The following is a 20,221-nucleotide window of genomic DNA, read 5'->3' on the forward strand; positions in this document are numbered from 1 at the left end:
TGCAGCCTCACTGTCCTATTTTACAGTGGCACTGGTGGCAGAGACTTAAGTAATGGCCATTTGGTTAAGGCTTCCAGCCTCTATCTGCACAAAGAGCAATCACTATCATGGCACTAGCAGTGGCTGGTGATTCTGCTTTCCCAGCAAATGAGGAAACCAAACCAAATTGATTCTCCCAGCCCTACCAAAGTTGTTAGTAGGGCATTCAGAACAAGGCTCCAACCAAACAAAGCAGTTCAAGAAATAACCACTGGGTAAAACTACCAGCCCAAGGCCTTCCCTGCAGTTGTTCTAACAGGGTGTGTATAGACAAAACAGGGGCCCTAAATTGAAGCAGTGGGTTTTAAAAAACCGCTTCAATTTAGGGCTGATTATACATCTGTGTTGTGCACACATCCTGCTGACTTACCTGCCTCTCTGGTGAGGAGGGGAGGGTGAGCTGCCAGTAGGCAGAGCAGTCCCTGGGCTGCAGGTGGGGGGACTGGTGCTTCCCTCTGCAGCAGCTGCGGCCCCCTCCAGGCGGCACCTGCCCGCAGGCACCGGGCTCAGGCAGTCCCAGGGGGCACTGCAGCCACGGAGGGAAGCACTGGGCCCCCGCACACCTCAGGCAGGCTTCAGGGAGGGAGGAAAAAAAAAAGATCAAGCTCACCACTTTTCTTGGGCAGAGCTGCTTTCCTGGGCTGCTGCCAGGCTGCCTGCATTGGCTTCCTGAAGAGCTGCATGGAGCCCGGTGCTTCACTCCACAGCTGTAGGGGCAGCATACTAAATCTCCTCAAAAGAGTTTTAGTTTGCGCCCCAAATCATTTAAGGTTCATTACACCACCAAATTTCCTACAGCGGCTGGAATTAATGCACAATACACCACCAAGGCATGCAAACACTGACACCATTAAAGCAGTGCAAAAGCATTTAGCACGCTTTAAAGCGTTGTCTAAATACACCTTTCATTTCATCTACACACAGCCACAGATGGCAACTACGTGGCTGTGCAGTTTTGTTCAGCAGTTATGCCACCTGGGTACAAAGCAAGCCTGGGAGGACGGCTAGTGCTGAAGGAACACATTCACCTAATGCCAGCTGCCTTAATTCCCTCACAGAGGTAGTGTTACTCTGCCTGCAGAAAGAGGCTCCTGCTGCCTCAAAACAGCTATAGACACACTTATAGCTCTGCCAGCTGAACCCTGGAGCCTAGACTATACCTGTGCTTTGCTGATTTCAAGCCAAGATGAGCCTGGTAGGGGAAGGAATAATAACTAGTTGAGAAGCTGCTGCCATTTCAGAAGACTAGGATGTATAGTAATCTGCTTGTCTTGCTTCCTGAAAACAAAATGTCTTCTTACTGCCTGAACAACATGAAGTTGTTGGGTTCATACTTCTTAACAGATCAAGCAGGATGCTGATACAAATAAGGAGGAATCACAAATTCTACCTAGGGTAAAAGTCACCACCTCCCTTCTAGAAAAAGAAACCGAGGCACAGAAAAGGTGGATTAGACTTGAGAGTAGAAATCAAGAGACATTCATTCTTATGCTGGTTGGTCACTTCCGGGCTATCCAGCCGGGCTATCCAGCCACCATTCTCTGAACCTCATTTTTCCCATATGTAAAACAAGAAGAAGAAGAGTGAACTACTGAAGACTGGTAGTACAGTGCTCTGTGGGCACAAAGCAATATCACAGCCAGTTTTATCCAGTTGGCTGAGGGAAACGAGAGCATCCTCCCCCATTCCGCAAGTATGAATTTACACAGGATAGAGTTTTGTTTTTCCTGCTTTCTCCACTAGGCCCTAGCATGCCTTTGCACAAATACATCTTGCCTAACCCATTAAGAAGCACAACTGCAAGCCCATCAACAAACTGGGCATTGTCCATGAGGAAGCCAGGCAGAAGACATTTGGTTTTGAGGAGATAAGGCAGGCAGATGACGGTGTATCATACTCTTCCTGAGAAGCAGCAGCTACTTGATTCCATTCCAGCCCTACCCCAGCTCTACCTCAGCAAAGAACTTTAAACTCCTAGCAAAGGGAAACAGAGCCAGAGGCAAACCAGAGGGTCCTGTACTTAGCTATGTAAACAGCAACACAGCTGACCTATCCAAGTGGACTGTATCCACATATCAAAATTATCCCTAATGTAAGTGATATGAAAGGTCACTCACCAAGACCACAAGGAAGTGCTGCCCAAACATTCTCACACTGGCTTGGCTCTTCCTTTCCTCATCCTCAATGGCAGATGCTGAGCCAAGCAGTCAGCGGGAGCCAGCCTGAAGCTTTTGTTGGCTTGCCCACCATGAGTCATGTCCAAGAAGCTCTGCAGTCTTGGAATTTGGTGCTTCTCTCATTCTCACTACTATAAAAGTGGGGCTCTGAATACTGATTTTGTTACACATTTAAGTAAGTGTCATTTCCTGAAGAGGCATGTTGGGGTGGGGCTCAGTTTCTCAAATGTATTCTTAATCCCACTTGACAATGAGTGTGCCACTAAGCGGTTTCACAGCCCCTTGGAGTGCGGGAGATTTGCTGCTGAGTGACTGCTAGCTAATCATTTTTCTCCCTCCCTTATTGTTTGCAGATCGCACTCAAGTGTGCTGACATTTGCAATCCCTGTCGGCTTTGGGAGACAAGCAAGCAGTGGAGTGAAAGAGTCTGTGAGGAATTCTATCGGCAAGGTCAGTCCTCTGATGTACCAAACAGGTTCCCCTTTCACTTTCAGGCAATAATTTGAAGAAAGAGAAATTGGCTTATCTGAAGTGGCACTCGCTCTGCAGTCAGCTCTGCCTACCTGATTCCCCCTTGAAATCTACTGAAGAGATATGCTGGTCAGCAGATTTGTGGCCTTATTTTGCAAGTGGTTGCTAATGAAGGGGGAGGTAAAGAAACAGAAGAGAAGAGCAGCATATGTTTCATTGATCTGACTGCTCCTATAAGATGGTGTCAGTGACCACATCTACACATGCAATTAAAGCAAAGGTGTGCTGTTTGAAGTACACCTGGGACCACAGCACACTGAGCCAGGTCAAACCAGGCCCAGCTGGCAGGAGGCCCCAGGGGTCAGCCAGCCAGGAGCTGCCCTCCCACCCCTCAGCTCAACATGCTGCAGAGAGGCTGACTGGGGCATGAGGGTGCTCCAGTGTGGGGTTACCTTGCAGGCAGCCCCGCACTGAAGCACTCTCCTTCCCTAGCCAGCTGCATCAGCATCTACATGTGTGCTGCTGTGGAGTAAAAAACTCTGCAGCAGGATAGTACTTATAGATACAAGTACTTGTACTCCTAAGTACTTGTAGATACAAGTACTATCCTGCTGTGGAGTTAGTTAGCTTACTCCAGCATAATCACCCTTCACTTGTAAATGCCGAGACATTTACTATGGAACTAATTAGTCAACTGTGCAGTAAATGTCTTGTGTAGACATGCCCAGTGAGGTGGGGTTTGCTGTGGCTCAGACCTTAGTTTTCATTAGTAGCACAGTCTGAATCTTCTTCAAATGTCCTCTAATCATCTTCACTGAACCAAAACCCAGGTGGATGTGGGCTGCACATGCATTGCACATCTATCACTCTTGGTTTTACTTAATAGTTGCAAACTTATCTTACATTTGCCATTTCCAAAATGCGACCGACTTCTCTTTTTACAATTGCAAGGAAGATACAGTCCTAATGCACTTCTCAAACCCCTAACTGAATTGAAGGCACAAACCTTTGCTAGAATCTATTGCAAATATGTTCTAACCCCTCCAAAGAACTCAGCTATAGATGGTGTTCAGTGAGAGCTGATTACACCATTTCACTCCACCATAAGACTAGGCTGTTCTATAGGAGTGAAAACAACATGGTGTTTAATCACTGTTAAATCTTTCTTAGTAGCTTCGCCACAGCCTGAGGAAATGGGCAGGAATGCTAAAAAAGCAAGCACGGTGGGTTAATATAGGTGTGGCTAACTTGCATTACAGATACCATGGGCAGCCTCTGTATGTAGCATGAGGCAGATTAGGGAGGGGGCAGGCAGCACAGTGGCAGTTCAGGGAGCAGAAAGCAGAGCAGCAGATCAATCAGGATAAGGGAATCAGAGTAGCAGTCGGTGAGGGTGCAGGGCTTAATTTGTGGCACACCTGCCAAAAAGGTACATTAGACCCACTGGTCCAATGTACTGAATTTATTTAAACTTCTCAATTACACTACAGAATTAAATCAGATCTGCCCATGATGGCCAGCATTGTCAGGTAGCTGAACTATTACCTGGCATAGTTAGTACACAGCAAGTATGGATGAAGCCCCTTGTAGTCTGTTCAGACCCAGCTCAGCCCCACAGCACTGGATGCAAATTGTCTTTGTCCATACTTGCACCCTGTGTTCAGTACCAGTTTGTCTAATTGGTTACTGATATCTGTGCTCTGTAACAGAAGGTCTGGTCAGATGAAATGCTTACATCAGTATAATCAGCACTGCAGCAGTGTAAAAAAAAGTAGCAGATGACCAATCCAAACTCCTAAACCAGGGAAACGTCACCACAGCTGAAGAATTACTCCTGTAAGAATCAGGGGTAAAACTCTACAGGTTCAGCTAACACTGGTTCACATTTGATATATCTGCATCCATTCGAGGTTAGCTGTTTGCTAACAGCTAACCAGGCCTCACCTGTTCTCCTATCAACTAGTGGCAAGTCACAGGGTTAGCTGTCATGCCTCAGTCTTGGGATTGGTGCACACACGTCCATTCCTGATCCCAAGGTAATGTACATCCGCTTACAAAACTGATATAAGTTATCAGGGGAATATGTCTGTCTCTCCCTGCCCTTAGTGTAGATAGGACATAAGTGCTTGATGATGATCACAACACTGAATGTATCAGGGACCAAATATTAGTCCCATAGCAACTTACATGAGTGGAAAAGGCTTAAAATGATGAGCTGATAACAGCTATAGAAAGTCTTTAAAATGTGTCTTGGGGAAATACTTGTAATGCCATATAATGTCACTGCTTTAACCAGGGTCTGGTGTCATGAGGAAATGTTGTAATTGGTCTTAATACCTGTTCAGCTAGACAAATACTTTAAAATCAGTTGAATTTCAGTGTATAGCTAATTAAGTTTAATCTTTTTTTTATGGAATTGAGGTAGTGTTGAATCCTGTTCCAAAAAATACTTTTCAGCCTACTTGAACTGTTCCTAAACAGCTTTAAAAAACAGTTTAAATTGATTGCAAATTTTCCCAGTGCAGATAAATCCTGTGACCAATTCATGCAGTTGGGGCTCCAAGTAGTTAATCAAAGTCTGTATCTTTCATAGAAGTGAGCAATAATTCTTACCATACAAAGCAGAATTTCAGCTTCTTTGATTAAATGAGTTGTCAAAGCCATAGAAGCAGGTAGTATATTCCAGGACATCAGTTATAGATTAACTGAATATGTGGTAAATGAGGCCAGGCTTAATATTTGTACTAGTGTAATAACTAGATCTGGGAAGAACGTTTCAGTGACAAAATCTCCTTCATGTTTAATTTTGAAAACAAAATACATCTTTATGCCTATATATTGGTACTGGGAAACCAGTCAAGGAAATGTTTTACATGTACACATATATGTTCTTTGCCTGTCAGCAGTTTTCATTAAAAACAAATTAAAAAAACAAAAACAAACCCTAAAAATCATAAACCCCAAGCAAATTCAAAAATCAATTCCTTACATAGGTTTTATTATCCCAAAGACAGTACCTGAATATTTTTCCAAAATTGCTCTTAATACTTGCATCAAGGACTTTAATCTGGGTTTCATACAAGCTCTTCACAATTAGTTCCTTGTTAGAAACACTAAGTACCAGCTGCTGGCCTCTAAAGGCAATTTCATGACAGAGCAGTCACCTGGTGATTAACACAGCTGAACTTCATCTATGTTAGTGCTTGGACCATTGCTAATACTGATGCAGGTAATCCACCCCTACAAAACAAGTATAATTTTGAATCATAGAGCAGCTTAACAGGGGTAAAACAGAAACAAAAATTTAAGCTTTCTCATGTGCATAAGAATAACAAAAGGAGGGCCTCGTCGTATATTCTAAAAGGGCAGATTGTAGGTCCAACTAATGACCCTTGGGCACTGACAGGCGTGCAGCTCCCTGCTGTAACTCATGGTGCTTCCCAGGAAGTGCCATGGATTACAACATTCCCACAGATCCAACAGACATTCGTTGTTGGGTCTGGGGGGCTAGGGGGTCGAGCTCCAGTTTGGAGCAGCAGCATGTCCACAGCTACTTTCCCCTAGCCCAGCTCTGGTGCTGCCTTCAGAATGGGAAGCGGGGAAGGGAAGGGAGGAAGCTCAGTCTGGAGTTTGCCCAGCTCACCTGCCCCACCCTCTAGCACAGGCTGGGCAAACTCCAGGTGGAATTCCCTACCCTCTCTTTGCCCCCTCCCGTTCTGAAGACAGCACCAGGGGCGAGGCTGGGCTACATCAGCCCACCCTACTCCCGGCCTGTGCTGACAGACGTTAATGAAGGTACTCCACTTCGGAGCGCCTTCATCTGAATCCTCATATAACGAGGGTTCAGATTGTCGTGTAATTGGGCATTTTTAAAAAGCTCTGCAGCCGCATTCTTCTGTCAGGGCATGGCAGTGTAGTGCTTCAGAGGCTGATTGCGTGACAAAACGTCACTTCTGTCAGTGCCCCTAGTCATTCATTCGAAAACTGAGAGCAATTTATGGCCGTGTACAGGCATTCAGTTTCTTCTGGGACAGTCACTGCTCCCCGAGGAAAAAGTACGAGTGTATAGATGTTCAGGATTTTTCCCCTACACCAAAGGTGGCCACTCCAGGAGAAAAATAACCCATGAACAACCCAGGTTAAATCATTCCCAGGAGAGTTTTTCCTGGGAGAGCAAATGTCTGTACATGTTCCCTTCTTAAAGAAGCGCAACACAGTCCTCCAGTTTCCCAGGGGTGCTTTGCTCCCCACCTTCCCCCCCAGGGAGACAATGCTTTATTTGGGCTGAAGTTTACTGCTCCAGCCAAACAGGGAGCAAAGCATACCTTCTTCACAATTCCCACATTGTGCTGCAGGGAGACACAGGCTGACCCTAAACAGTCTGGGTCAGCCAATCAGGCCTGTCCTGTACACTGCTGCTATCTGTCTCCAGGCAGACTGAGGGAGTCTGCAGAGTACACTGAAATGTGTGTACAGGGGCCCCCTGGCCACAAAGTGTCAGCACTGCAAGTTCTCTGCTCCTCAGGGCCTCAGCATTCAAAAGTCTATCCAGGTAAGTTTTTTTTAAACCAAGAAAACAAACCCAGGAGAGTTCTCCCAGATCATCTGAACACATATACAGAGACTTTCTCTAGGTCTCACACTTTAGCTGAGTTTTCTAAGCTCTGTCTTTCCACACAGCTTAGCCACTCTGGCAGACTATAGCTAGTAACGTGCTGGGATTTCTTTGGTGCAGAAGATCACTTGCTTAGAGTCATTTCCTGTGAAAGTTTACATTTTTGGTTTAACCTTCTTAAACATTTCACATGCTCTTTATCACAGTACCTGAGTGCTGATTTCTGCATGAAAACATTCCCTGTCCTCTCTCTTTCAATCTATCTTTAAAACTGTGATATTCATCGTAGACAGCAAATGGAGAAGTATAAAGGTCAACACAGATGTAGCTTCTTTTGAGATTTGCTTTTCCATCTGTATTATAAGAAATGAAAGTCACATCCTAAATCAGCAAGTGGCAAAAATGGTTCTCTCTTTTTTTTGATAGGTGACCTGGAACAAAAATTTGAACTGGAAATAAGCCCTCTTTGTAATCAGCAGAAGGACACGATACCTAGCATACAAATTGGTGAGCTTTACGTTCATTCTTTTGTCTTCTCCTACCCGCAAACCCCATCCTAGTACAACCCATAATCAAGTAAAACCTGGACCATAATATAGGATGCAGTAGAATTTACCTACCAAGCAGATCACAGGACTCTATAGCAAAGCTGAGTGCACTGGACCTGGTTTAGCTTTACTGCCACTCACTCCCTGAGCTAAGGCCTAACACAACAATAGCTCACAAGGGAATGAACCTCACAGAAAAGGTCAGATACTTGCAGCCTGATCCCACATACTGGAATAGTTCAGCTGTTTGAGAGAATTAGGACAAGTGTTTCCAGAGCTGTGTAAGCGTGATGCTTCATGAAACCAAGGGGCATCATGAAACCTTTGACATGCTTAGCACCTGCTACCTTAGGGTAGCTCAGTCTTTGCTTTCTGTTCTAACTTTCTACAATAATACCCACAAAGATGCCCTGTTCTGATGCTCAGGCTGTGCAGTGGGTCACATTAGCTAGCTGAGGCAGCAGCAGCAGGACTATTTTAGTAATCCACCCAGTGTTTCTAGTTCTCTAGCATCCCCTTTGTTTTCCCTCTCTCCTCCTTCCTCCGAGTTTTCACATGTAGCCATCCCACAGTCTGGTGAGCTGCCTCCAAAACAAAATTGCATTTGAGCAGAAGAGGGAGGGAAGGCTTCCCTCCTCATGGGAGCTGGCTGAACATCCTCTACAGCTGCCCCAAGCTGAGGAGTGAGAGAAAGTTTGAGTTAAGAGCAGTAACTCCAGTGCACTGTGCGTGGCCAGCCCCAGAAGCCTAACGATTACTTTTCTTCAGTGTTTACATATAAGCTTCTATAGTTCCACACCATGTGCATGGTAAATTGTGGGGGCAGCTATGTAGCCTCTCAGATGCTCCGACAAATGGTCACAATTGAACAATTAGGCCCCCTCAGCAGTTATAGGTATCGCACAATTAACTGGTTAATTGCACAATTACCTTGAGATCAGCTACACATGCAAAGTAGCTATCAGGCTATAAAAACCTCCAACCACCTATAAAGTTAGACCTCAAAAATGTGTACTAACTTTATAGCTGGTTGCTATCGAGTTTTAATTTGCATATGTAGCAGGGTCTCCCCTGTGACTGGGAGGTCAATCAGCTGACAGGGCCACAGGGGTGCACTATGCCCAGTCGGCACTGGAAGTCCTGTAACTAAGGGGACTCTCAGCCCCAGGAGCTGCTGACATGCTCCTGGCAGCACCCCACAGCTTCATGCACCCCATGTACCTGGAAGATCGCAGCTGCTGCATCTCCCAGCCATGGGGGTACATTGGGCTCCCCCTGCCTTACTGCCAGTACTACATGTGCAGCCCAAAATGCCTTTGCCTACACATGTAGAGGGGCCCATATGTTACTAAATGTTTCTTCCTCCTTTTTCCTCCTCCCACTCAGGGAAAACATGAGGCAGGAATAACTTCAGATCTAAAAGTATCTGATATTCAATAACTGGTTTGTACTTCCCCTTCCTTCTCCCCCACCCCACGCACACACAATTGCTTGGAGTTGGGCAATTTATTTTGATGCCCTCTGCCACTGAGGTCAGGTTCATCTTAATGAATACAAGACTTATCGCTCAGATCTTTTCTCCCAGAGCAGATTTTCCAGCAGGTTAACAAAGGGTAAGGTCCAAAAACAACTTCAGGACAAGAATAATTAAGTCATCCAGGGTATGTCTGCACTGCAATGACTGCAGTTCACATAGACATACGTGTGATAGTTTTAAATTACTTAGCTCAGGTACTGACAGCAGTGCAGCCTTGGCAACATGCAGCTCTGTGTAAGCTAACCACACAAGTCTGCAGCCCACCCGGGCTCCCAGCCACTGAAGCTAGAGTCAGCTAGCTAGCTAGCTCCAGTCTATGTCCATGTGCCTGAGGCTGCTATGTGGACAGACCCTAAGGAAGGTAAAACCAGAAAATTATGGGACCTGCATCTCTTCACACCAAAGTTTATGGCCCAGAAGACTGTTCAGACCATATAGCATCACCATTCCTAGCAAGTGTTGCCATGTGACAGTGATATAAATGCCAGACCTTTCCCAATTTACATATCAGAAGTCATTTCCTTATGGTTTAGATATGTGATACTTACCAGACTCATAATTTATATCAGTGTACAGAAACTAGTCTATGTTATACCAGAAACCAGCGTGTGTTATACCAGTGTTTGGAGTGGACAGAAAGTCAGGTCTCAGGATAGCTGCTGAAATAGGCACCATTACCATACCTTGCCACTAGGTGGCAGAGGCACCTGTAATAGCCTGTTTATATTTAGCAAATTTCTGTCCTGAGTGAGAAGCAGCTACCTGACACCTATATCAGTGAAACTTAGAATGATGTAGTTTTACTTCTGATTTTTCCAGATCTCTTCACTGAATTCTGGTAAACTAGTATAAATTCATATGGTGTGTGTCCAAACTTTGTTTATACCAAGGTAAATGGTATACGTCCAGATCCCTAGTAAGGTTAGGATTGTGCAAGTGGTAGCACACTCAGGCATCTAGATTTGTTAATCCAAAAGATTGCTTCACTGCACCTGTTGTTTAGGGTAGTTGTACCATGGCGTGTGTGAGAGGCAGTATTCATCAGCACCACCAGCACACAGTAAGAGCAGACAGGGGGTATCAAGCTCCCTTAAAATCTGATTCTGGCTTTGACATGCCATCTCTGACCTCAGAAAGCCTGAGTTTCTTTATCTGGAAAGGAGGAATTAGCATAATCCTTCATAGGTATTTTGTGATGAATAACCAGGTTCAGAAGCTCTTTCAGGTTATTGGATACAGGATGCTAGTTATCCTGGTTTGTCTTAGTTCATTAACAAATAAATATCCATCTGGCATAGACAGAAATGTATAAAGAAGACAAGGACTTTAAAAGTGTATTTACATGCCAACACGACTACCAAGTACACCCCAAATACATAAATGTTGTTTATAGGATTAGATATAATATTTTCCAAAACATAACATTCTCTATGAAAATGCATATATATTAAATGTGTATTCATATGTTTATTTAAAATAAGACACAACCTTGTTAATCAGCACTAATTCACACAGTCTGTTTGCTGTGCCATTATTCTCAGCCAGGATTGAATAGCAGTGTTGTATTGAGGTCTGATTAAACATTAAAACTTGCTTAGTTGTGTGTAATACTTCTTTGTCTAGCAGTCAGTGTTCTGTTATGCTTTGTAAAACACTTGCCTGATGAACAGACCATGCTTATCCTGGCATTGCTTTGGTTCACTTATTTGCAAGATTGTTTTCATCTGCAGCAGGTCTTCCAGCCAGCAGTGCATATTTGTGAGCATTTGCTCTGCTGCATTATTTAGAAATGGGTGCAGTAGCTTGTTTCAGGAAGATCTAAAAGAAGAAATAAAAGGCATTGTTTCTGCTGCCTGCTTTTAGGATCAAATTAAATCACAGCCTTGAATCATTGTTTCAATTTTTGCTTCCATCAAAATGATTTTTTATCATCTATCAGATGTTGACAGATGTAGTCAAATATTCACTATCCATGTGTGCTTTGCAAACTCATCTCTCCCTGCTCACAGGCTAGCAGAACAATACCCTCCCAATATTTAGAAGCACTTGATCATTTTCCCTACGTAGAATGAAAAGCCACCATACAGCTTTAGACCACTCTCCTAGTCTCTGTGCTCCCATACACAAACAGGGCATTCAGGGTGAAACAGATGGACCATTTGACATATTTTGGGCCTAGAAACATTTAAAAAAAACATAGCACTTCAGCTCCAGGACACATGTACAGCCCCTTACACCTCCCAGTTAGAACCAGGGGCACCACAGGGGCACTGCAGCTGTGGCCCTGCTTCCTCAAGGGCACTGCTGCTCTCTAGGTTGGGACTTTTGGAAGTCCAGATGCTTCCTCTGCTTCAAAGACCGGGCCTCCTGGCACTTGAAGCACCCTGGTCACTGGGAGTCCTGGGGCCAGAGGGCAGGGAGTAGCAGTGCCCCAAGTACTAGAGCTTCAAGGAGCAGCCCAAGTGCATGGAGTGCAGGGAGAGGGTGGAGAGATGGGCAGATGCAGTCAGGGTGCTGGGGTGGGGGTGAGAGGACATTGCATCTTGGGATTCTGGAGGACCAACCACCTGCACAAAAGTACAATAGACCAAAACAGTACAAAATAATACCAGCTCCCTGAGGTACTATTCTGTCACAGGTGGGAGTGGTTTATCCCACCAGTGTGTCTGTGTGGTAGCCTTCTGAAATACTTCAAAGGTGTTCCAAAGCCCTTTGAAACATCTCAAATGATACAGCAGCCTACACTCTTAGTAATCTTTTCTCCACTACACATAACACGAACCTGCACCCTCTGACTCTGTAAACAGAGCAGTAAAACCAAAACATGCCACCTTAATTGTGCTGTAGCCATTTCCAAATAATAGGTGCAGATAAATAATCCAACAGGTTTTGTTTCTGGGTCAGTGATTTTCTAACATGCAGCTCAGAACCAAGAATCACGTCATACAAAACAAATGCCTGAAGAGAAGCCTGTCTAACACAACTATTCAAGGGAAAGACAAAAGTCAGCTGCTTAAGAAAGATGCCTTCTAACACTTAGCTAGAGAAAAATGGTACAGAGTAAATGCTAGGATTATTCAGGAGTGTAGGTTGTAGCCATGTTGGTCTAAGGACATAGGCAGACAAGGTTCTTTGAGTGAATCTGATATCTTTTATTAGAGCAAATTAAATAGTTGGGGAAAAAAATGTTAAGCAAGCTTTCAGGTTCAAAACCCAAAAGAACCTGAAAGCTCGCTTAAATTTTTTTCCCCAACTATTTAAGTTGGTCTAATAAAAGATATCAGATTCACCCAAACAACCAGGATTATTCAGGGATATTACAGGACAGGAGGTTGCCTAAGGGGCGAGCTTGTGTTTCAGATTTCACTGTATTATACGTGGCAAAAGCTGGTTACCTTTTAACATAAGCAGTGGTTCAAGTGGGTGCATATTACACAACCCACTGTTTAGGGGAAATGGGTTTACTGCTATTTCTCTTTGGGGTTTCGAGACCTTAGTCACCTCCAATCTCCTGACCCGAGCTGCCGGACATTGATTTGGTTAATGATTCAGCTCCTGACATGCTTTGCTTCATGTTTTCCCAGGCTTCATGTCCTACATTGTAGAGCCACTCTTTGAAAAATGGGCCCAGTTTACTGGAGACACTCCCCTCTCTGAAAACATGCTAAGCCATCTCAGGAGGAACAAGGCCAATTGGAGGAGTTTGCTCCACAAGCAACACAGCAGTAGCAGGAGTAATGACCACTCAGGTCAAGTGACTGAAAATGAGGACCAGACTTTAAATGAAGGGGACACCCCATAGTGCCAGCTTTGCACTCTTCCTAATAGTACTGCTGTCTCTTCCTCGCTGGTCACAACAGTGAACAAAACCCCAAGGACCTGTGAGGCCATCAACAACAGCATGGAAAGGGAAAGACAGGGGAAGCAGAAGCTGGAAGGGTCCTCGTAAATAAACCCACTTGAATGCTGGGTTTGGTTTTTGAGCTCCTTTGACTTCCCCACCCTCCTCCTCCTCTTTCTACATATTTCTGAAGTCATTCATCACTTCTGATCATTAACTGCTTGAATGAGAAGCTGAGCCAGTAAATGGCTACCAAGTAACACAGGAGGATTACAGAGAAAACCTGAGAGAGAAAAGAAGCGCTCTTGGCCATATTTCATTCACATGGGTCATACTGTGACACATACCTGTATGTAGGCCTGGAGCACCATACAGTTTCCAGTCTGGCAGCTGGGCTGCACATTAAACCACCAGCATCTTCAGAACTCTGAGAATATTGGTCAAGTATGAGCGCACACAGGAGAGAGAAATCTTGTTATTTTAATAATTCAAAAAAAACCCTTTTTAACTTTTGTATTCTGTGCACCAGACAACAAATCCAAAATCTTTGGACTGAGGTTGCTCTATGTACACAAAACTCAAGCATGACAAGATTCATTTTTTAAGTCATTTTTATGCCACTTTAGGTAGAGTGACATCTTCAAGGAACACCTGCAAGGAACAGCATTCCCTAGCAAGTCAAAGGGAAGGTGTTGTACAGTCTAAACCTTTGCAACATAATCAGACCTTTTTGATGACTCTGTTTCAATTATATGTTTATATTCACACGTGTACATTTTCTGTAAATATAAAGCGCTACTGATTCCCATGCCAAAATACTGAAGTATTATGGGATTGCTACCTGTATAAACAATGGCACTGTGAACAGAATACTATTAGTTTTAATACAAGAGAAAGCATTTGTAAATATGATATAGAGTTTATTAATACACTATTGTTTGCAGATAAAGGCCTTAACTTTTAGCATCTTTCATCTTCTGATAGCTGCCAAAATCATATCACCATATATATGATTCTGAACTGCCTTTACATTTTCAGCTGCCTGGCAGAATGAAGTCTGGCAGGGCATTTTTTGGAAACTTCACATGCATTCCATATGGACCCATACCGTTTAATCCATGGCACAATGCACACTTTTAGAAGATGCTTCACAAAGCCTGAAGTTCTGATATTTTAAAACACAGCAATATTACACAATCTATTTTACAATTCAAACTGGTAAACCGTGGACCCGTGGATTCTAACCAAGTAGCAGAGTGGTCTACAAAACCAAACACATCCAACTGAGGGTCTGATCCAGATATCTTGGCAGTTCTGGAGTATAATTGTTTTCTCAAATGGTGCCAAACTATCATTTCATCTTGTATTGTGTTGATTTTTTTAATCTTTCATTAGGTGACCAGCATGTAGGTATGGTTCTTGTTTCCTTTTCACGAGAAAAATGCTTTACCTGGCTTTTATAAATTTCACTTAATGAAGGAAAATGCTTTGTAGCCAATCTAGTAAGCAAGATCCTTCTCCCTCATAACTATTGCTAATTACAGTTAAGGTTTTAGCTTACAGGGTTTTTGAAAGAGACACAATAGTCCACTCCATGAACCACCTTTGTTGGGGCATTCTTTCAATTCCTTTCTTTAACCTCCTCCTTTCAGATAAGACCTCTACCTGGGGTGTGTAAGTAATCATGTGAGTAACATGTTTGGTTTTCCTTTCGTGTGTATTATTCTGATAGCAAATGCAATGCTATTACATTACTATTTTACCACTTCAAACAATGTTTTTGTTTATAACAGAACTAGCTCTAGTTGTTATACACTTGTATTACGTGATGTGATTGCCATGGCGGCAAACAACTTAAGCCAACGTAGATAAGGGTTAAATTTATAAGAAATGTTCAAGAAAGATGAGTTTACTTTTAAGTAAAAGTGCAAGGTAACAATTATTTTAAGGTGTTTAGATAAAAAAATGTTCACATTAATAAGAAATCCAGTAAAGGTCACATTAGTAATATACATATAGAATCAATTAACAGAAAAAATGACTGAAACTCAAAGTAGAAAGATGAAATTCAGGTGTCTGGAAGTGTGAAGTGTATTGGGCCAGCTAGCTTTATCCTATCATTGTGTAGATTTATGTCAGCAAAGTATGGACAAATGAGAATGTTCTTGTTTCTTCCAACTAGGACACATACCTCACTAGAGCTCACTATATAATTTTGCTAACAGTTTCTCCTAACAAGTAAGGGAGTAGTAAACCTAAGGAATAGGTCAAAGTTACCTCTGTTTCAAAACCATTGCATTTTCAACCGTTCCATCTTGGGTGGTACAGAAACAAGGTCCTTTTTAGTGTCCAAGTTAATCTCTACTGCTACATCTTACTTTTCCTCTCAGTATTCCAGAAGTTTAGAGCAAGGCAGTACCTGTTAGTCACAGTATGCAGCCCATGAAGGATGTCACACATTAGCACACTGGCAGGTTTTCAAATGTCTACAGAAGTTAGGAAAGAAAGAAAATGTCTCTTTCCCCCTTTTTGGTTGCTTATTTTCAATAGTCATCTTCAACTCTTTTCCATTTAGTTGGAAGAATTAAAAAAATGTTCTGTGGTTTAGAAACAAGCCTATTCATTACTGTACCCCAGTAGCTCTAGTACAAACTGCCTTTTAATTATGGCAGTTCTTCAAAGCCAATGAAAGAACTTTGTATGCTCTTAGTTATGCTGGGATGTCAACCTGGCCTTTTTGTTACTAGCGCATTGACCTGTTACTCAAGTCAGCCCTTTTCAAGTTAAAGTCCCTAACTAGAAAGGTTGCTCTTATGAAAATAGGGGTGGCCTTTTTTTATTTTTTCATGAAAATGAAGTACACATACCTGCCTGGCTGCAATATAACTACTCTCACTAGTGAAAGAAATTCAGGCTGACTTTGTGGCATAAATCAGTTACAGGCTAAGCAGTTTGCCTCAGGCGCTCTCTAAGGTTCACTTCAATGGAGGAAGCTATGAAGCGAGCTCTTGGCAGCAAATACCTGCCAGCCCAAATGACTGGGCTCTGTGCTATAAAGTGGGATTTCTGGGTGAGTTTCACCAATAGTTTTCCCATGAAGAAGCCAGACTGCACTTTATGAACAATACCACCAGCAATTAAATATATACTATTGTGATAAATATTTTACCTGGTGTCTGGTTCAGTAGTATAACTAAGGTGGAGCAACTGGGGTATTAGGCCCCAGGTGCTGATTTAAAGGTGGGAGGCAATCTGGCTGCAGCTGCTGCCCCATGCACAGTTGCCACCCAGGGTACAGAACTGTCCAGTTATGCCTCTTGTCTGCTGTAGAGTAGAAACGGCCAGTGTGAGAATGGGGCAACAGAATGGAGATGTAGTAAAAAAATAAACATTTGCACAGAATGGACTTTTGTCCTATTAGCCACATTTGACACTTTATAAGAGACCTATGTGAATGAATTCTTGCTTCTTTTAAAGGAGAGTCTGTTTGGTCTGCACAGCAACACATTAAAGAGTTTTCTGGCTTTGTTTGGTTTTAGATGTATGTACTGACAGGAGTACAAAACACTTGCCAGAGGCTGAAGCACTCTCAATTACACTACACAAAAATTCACTACTTGTCTTGGTTAAACCCCATACTTGTTTAAGGGAAAGATTATATACAGCCTTGGATGTGACTTCTGTAATTAAAAACTAATTAAAGCAAAGAAATTATAGTTTAATTAGACTATTATGCCTTGATTCTGGAAGGCACAGAAAGCTTGTAGTTTTGTGGCATGAAAGCTCTAAAGAGCAGCACAGAAGCAACATGCAGGTCATCAAAGATAAAAAGGAAGGTAATAAAAAAAAATTCATGACCTGGAGTGCATGAAAGCAAGGAGATAAGGAACATAGCAGAGCCCTGTTTGTAGCCAAAGGCTTTTTTCTTTATAATGTGGACAAAACAAATGTGAGAAAAGTAGGCCAGTTAAGTGCAGCAACCAAGGGCACTTGTACACGTGATAAAAATTGGCTGTTTTTACGGTTTAATTGCATCACAGTGTACATGTGTGGGGGTTTCTTATGATTTAAATGAGTTTCCTACATTGCAAACTAAACCACATCCTCATGTAGTTTAATTTGCAACATAGTTATTTGTAACCTTGCAGCCTTTGACAGCTGGCAACCCCCATCCCCTCCCCGCCTACAGCTGCAGGAGAAGTGGACTGAAAGTAGAGGTGGCGAGGGGGCCGATCCTGTTTTCTTTTTTTTGGTGGAGCCTGCCTATGTCTCCTGCAGCTGGGGAGCGAGCTGCCAGTGGACTGAATGGCCCCTGAGCTGCAGGGACCCCGGTCCTTCCTTCTGTGGCAGCGGCACCCCCTGGGACCACCTGGCCAGGCTGCTAGCAGGCAGGTGCTGCCCCAGCTTGGGCTCAGGGAACAGTTGGATCAGTCTGGGTGCTGCCTCTGAGCTGGGGCAGCACCTACCCACTAGCTGCCTGCCCGAGTGGCCCCAGGGAGCACCATCACCATCACCATGAAGGAAAGGTCCAGGCCCCCCATAGCTCAGGGCCAGCCAGCAGCTCACCTCCTGGCAGTGGGAGAGGCAGCCAAGCTCCACAGAAAAAAAAAAAAAAAGATCAGGGTTCTCACCCTTTTTTTTTTTTTTTTTTTTTTTTTTTTTTTGGTTTCTCAGTGGAGCCTGCCTGTGTGAGTTGCTGCTGTGCTGAGTAGCCCCTGAGCTGCAGGGGGGCCCGGTCCTTCCATCTGTGGTGGCAGCACCCCCGGGGGCTGCCCAGGTGGGGTGCTAGCTAAGTGGGTGCTGCCCCAGCTTTCAGGCATCATCCACTGGATCCAAAACCAAAGTGCTCAGAAGCTAAAAAGAAACAGAGCTTATTGTGTACATCACAACTGAAGGAAGAGCCTGGGATAAAATTCCACATCACCACTAGAATAAAGCAAGGAAACAACTGAATTGGATTTCTGTTGATCTAACCTAGATTATGGGACCCTTCAATAACTTGTATAAATAGGGTTTTGGATAAAAGTGGCAGCCTACAAATCAGCATTAAAAAGGCTGTGGCTCCAGGCTCCCAAACCCAGAAGACACAAGATTGGTTAGCTGCTTCTTCAGCACACTATGAAAAGAGACTGTCAGATAGATTAAGCAACCCAGAGGTGTACCATACATCATTCCTAAAAAAAAATTACCCCAAATAATTGCTGAGTCAAGGTTCAAACCACCAAAAAAGGGAATTACTGGTATTTTAAAATAGATGACCCAATAACTCTTTTCCCTGCATCTTGTTTCAATGCTTGTTTTTAATCTGTAGTGAATTATTTAAATCATTTATGTCCCTACAGTAAGCAAGAAATTCCATTTACATCACTGGTCATACACTAAATTGAACAGATCATCTGTCACACTGTGCTTCCCCATTGACTCATTTAGTCTTCAGTCAAATCTACAACCAAGGCCAAGGTGGGGAAAGCCCCAAAAAAGCACTCCTCCTAATTATGGCTGAATACCACGCACAAACTGTGGCAATGCTAGTTGTTGTTAGGCTGGTCAGTCCGCGTACCAACTACAATTTATTCCCTAGTGATATTCAGTCTGGGTCACTCAACTGATAGACGTGAATGCAACCTTCTCCTCTCCCCCTGACTTGGGTCACAGAAAATCAGTACTTGTAATTCGTTAGTAAATATGCATAAATATTAGTCTTGTGTATATTTTACTGTATAAGATTAAATCTGGAAGCAACAGATCATGCTATTACAAAACTTTGGGGCAAGTTATAGTGCAAGAATATTTAATTGTTTTATCTTCCCTCTGCTACCAAAATCATTGTCACTATGACCCGTCCTATATTTTAGGTACACAAACTTTAAATGCAGAGCATAGAAAGTTTGACTTGGATGTAAAATATATTCTTTTAATCATTGAACACAAACTGTATAGAAATGTCATGTCTATTGTAAAACACACCGTATGCACACCGCCCCCCCTCCCCTTATCCTGCACACCGCCCCCCCTCCCTTATCCAGGCTAAATCCTGCTCCCATTAAAATCAAAGTCCATTGACTTCAATGGGACCAAGATTCAGTCTGTGTGTGTATATATATGTCATATGCATCAAATTGAAAGGAAGCAATAGGTTGTGTGAAAATGCTGTGACTGCTATGCAGTGATGCCAAGAATTAAACAAGAGACTTAACTGTATCTTTTTTAACATACTGCTGTAAGTATTCATCATGTCAAAGGATGACAACTAATAAAAAGAATTACAGAAGAATAACGTGTCGGAAATTTACTGGCAGAAGAAAACAGTTGTCTAGGAAACATTTGCTTAGTGCTTCCTGAATGTTCTGGCTTGACAAAGCAGTCAGAATCTTTCCCCCAACCACACAACCAGTTCACCAATACAGAGCTTAAGTGGAATTGCAAAGTCAAACTCCATGAGCTACAGTAGGGATAAGTGACGACGCAAGGATGGGGAAAATTAGCCAACTGCTCCTGTGTGTCTTTATCCCAAGGACACAACAGGGGAATCTTCAAACAGGGCAAAATATTCTTTGTTCACTTTTAAAACTGTCTGAGTTTTGTCTGCTAAAAGGAGTGTTAATCAGTTCTCCTGTGTTGTTTTCCCAGTTCTAACATAACTACATCTATAAGCCTCCTTTTTCCTACCTGACAGCTGAAGACCATACTGCCTATATACCTTCTGCTCACAGGGGTATTCTCAAGTTAAAGAAAAGAACTTTGAGATCCTTCACTAAAGTCTCACTATGTTTGTACCAGTGCCGAGTATTATTTTTAGAAAGGTAAGAAAACTACATATTTGTTATGAGTATGTCATTGGGCTATACCAGCAAACAAAGTGCACCAACTGATGAAGTTTTGATGCGCTTAAGCTTTACTACTCCTCAGAGTCCCTAGTAACCATGATCTCCTACAAACTCATCACAGCAAATGTTCCAACATAAACTCTGTAGCTAGGAAACTAGAAGTACA

General features: G+C 43.1%; 1 protein-coding gene across 4 annotated transcripts in view; it reads left to right on the top strand.

Annotated features, from left to right (window-relative positions):
• PDE7B (phosphodiesterase 7B) overlaps positions 1 to 19,505 on the top strand; it is a 317,941-nt gene extending 298,436 nt beyond the window's left edge. For all 4 annotated transcript variants that reach the window (XM_059713360.1, XM_019479635.2, XM_019479634.2 and 1 more), the window contains 3 exons: positions 2,570 to 2,666; positions 7,729 to 7,809; positions 12,972 to 19,505. In XM_059713360.1, the coding sequence (XP_059569343.1) occupies positions 2,570 to 2,666; positions 7,729 to 7,809; positions 12,972 to 13,189 (396 nt within the window). In that variant the 3' untranslated portion in view covers positions 13,190 to 19,505. The remainder of the gene's footprint in view (positions 1 to 2,569; positions 2,667 to 7,728; positions 7,810 to 12,971) is intronic.
• Positions 19,506 to 20,221: the final 716 nt, after the last annotated feature.

The sequence above is a fragment of the Alligator mississippiensis genome, chromosome 1 (assembly GCF_030867095.1).
Source record: "Alligator mississippiensis isolate rAllMis1 chromosome 1, rAllMis1, whole genome shotgun sequence".
NCBI lineage: Eukaryota > Metazoa > Chordata > Crocodylia > Alligatoridae > Alligator > Alligator mississippiensis.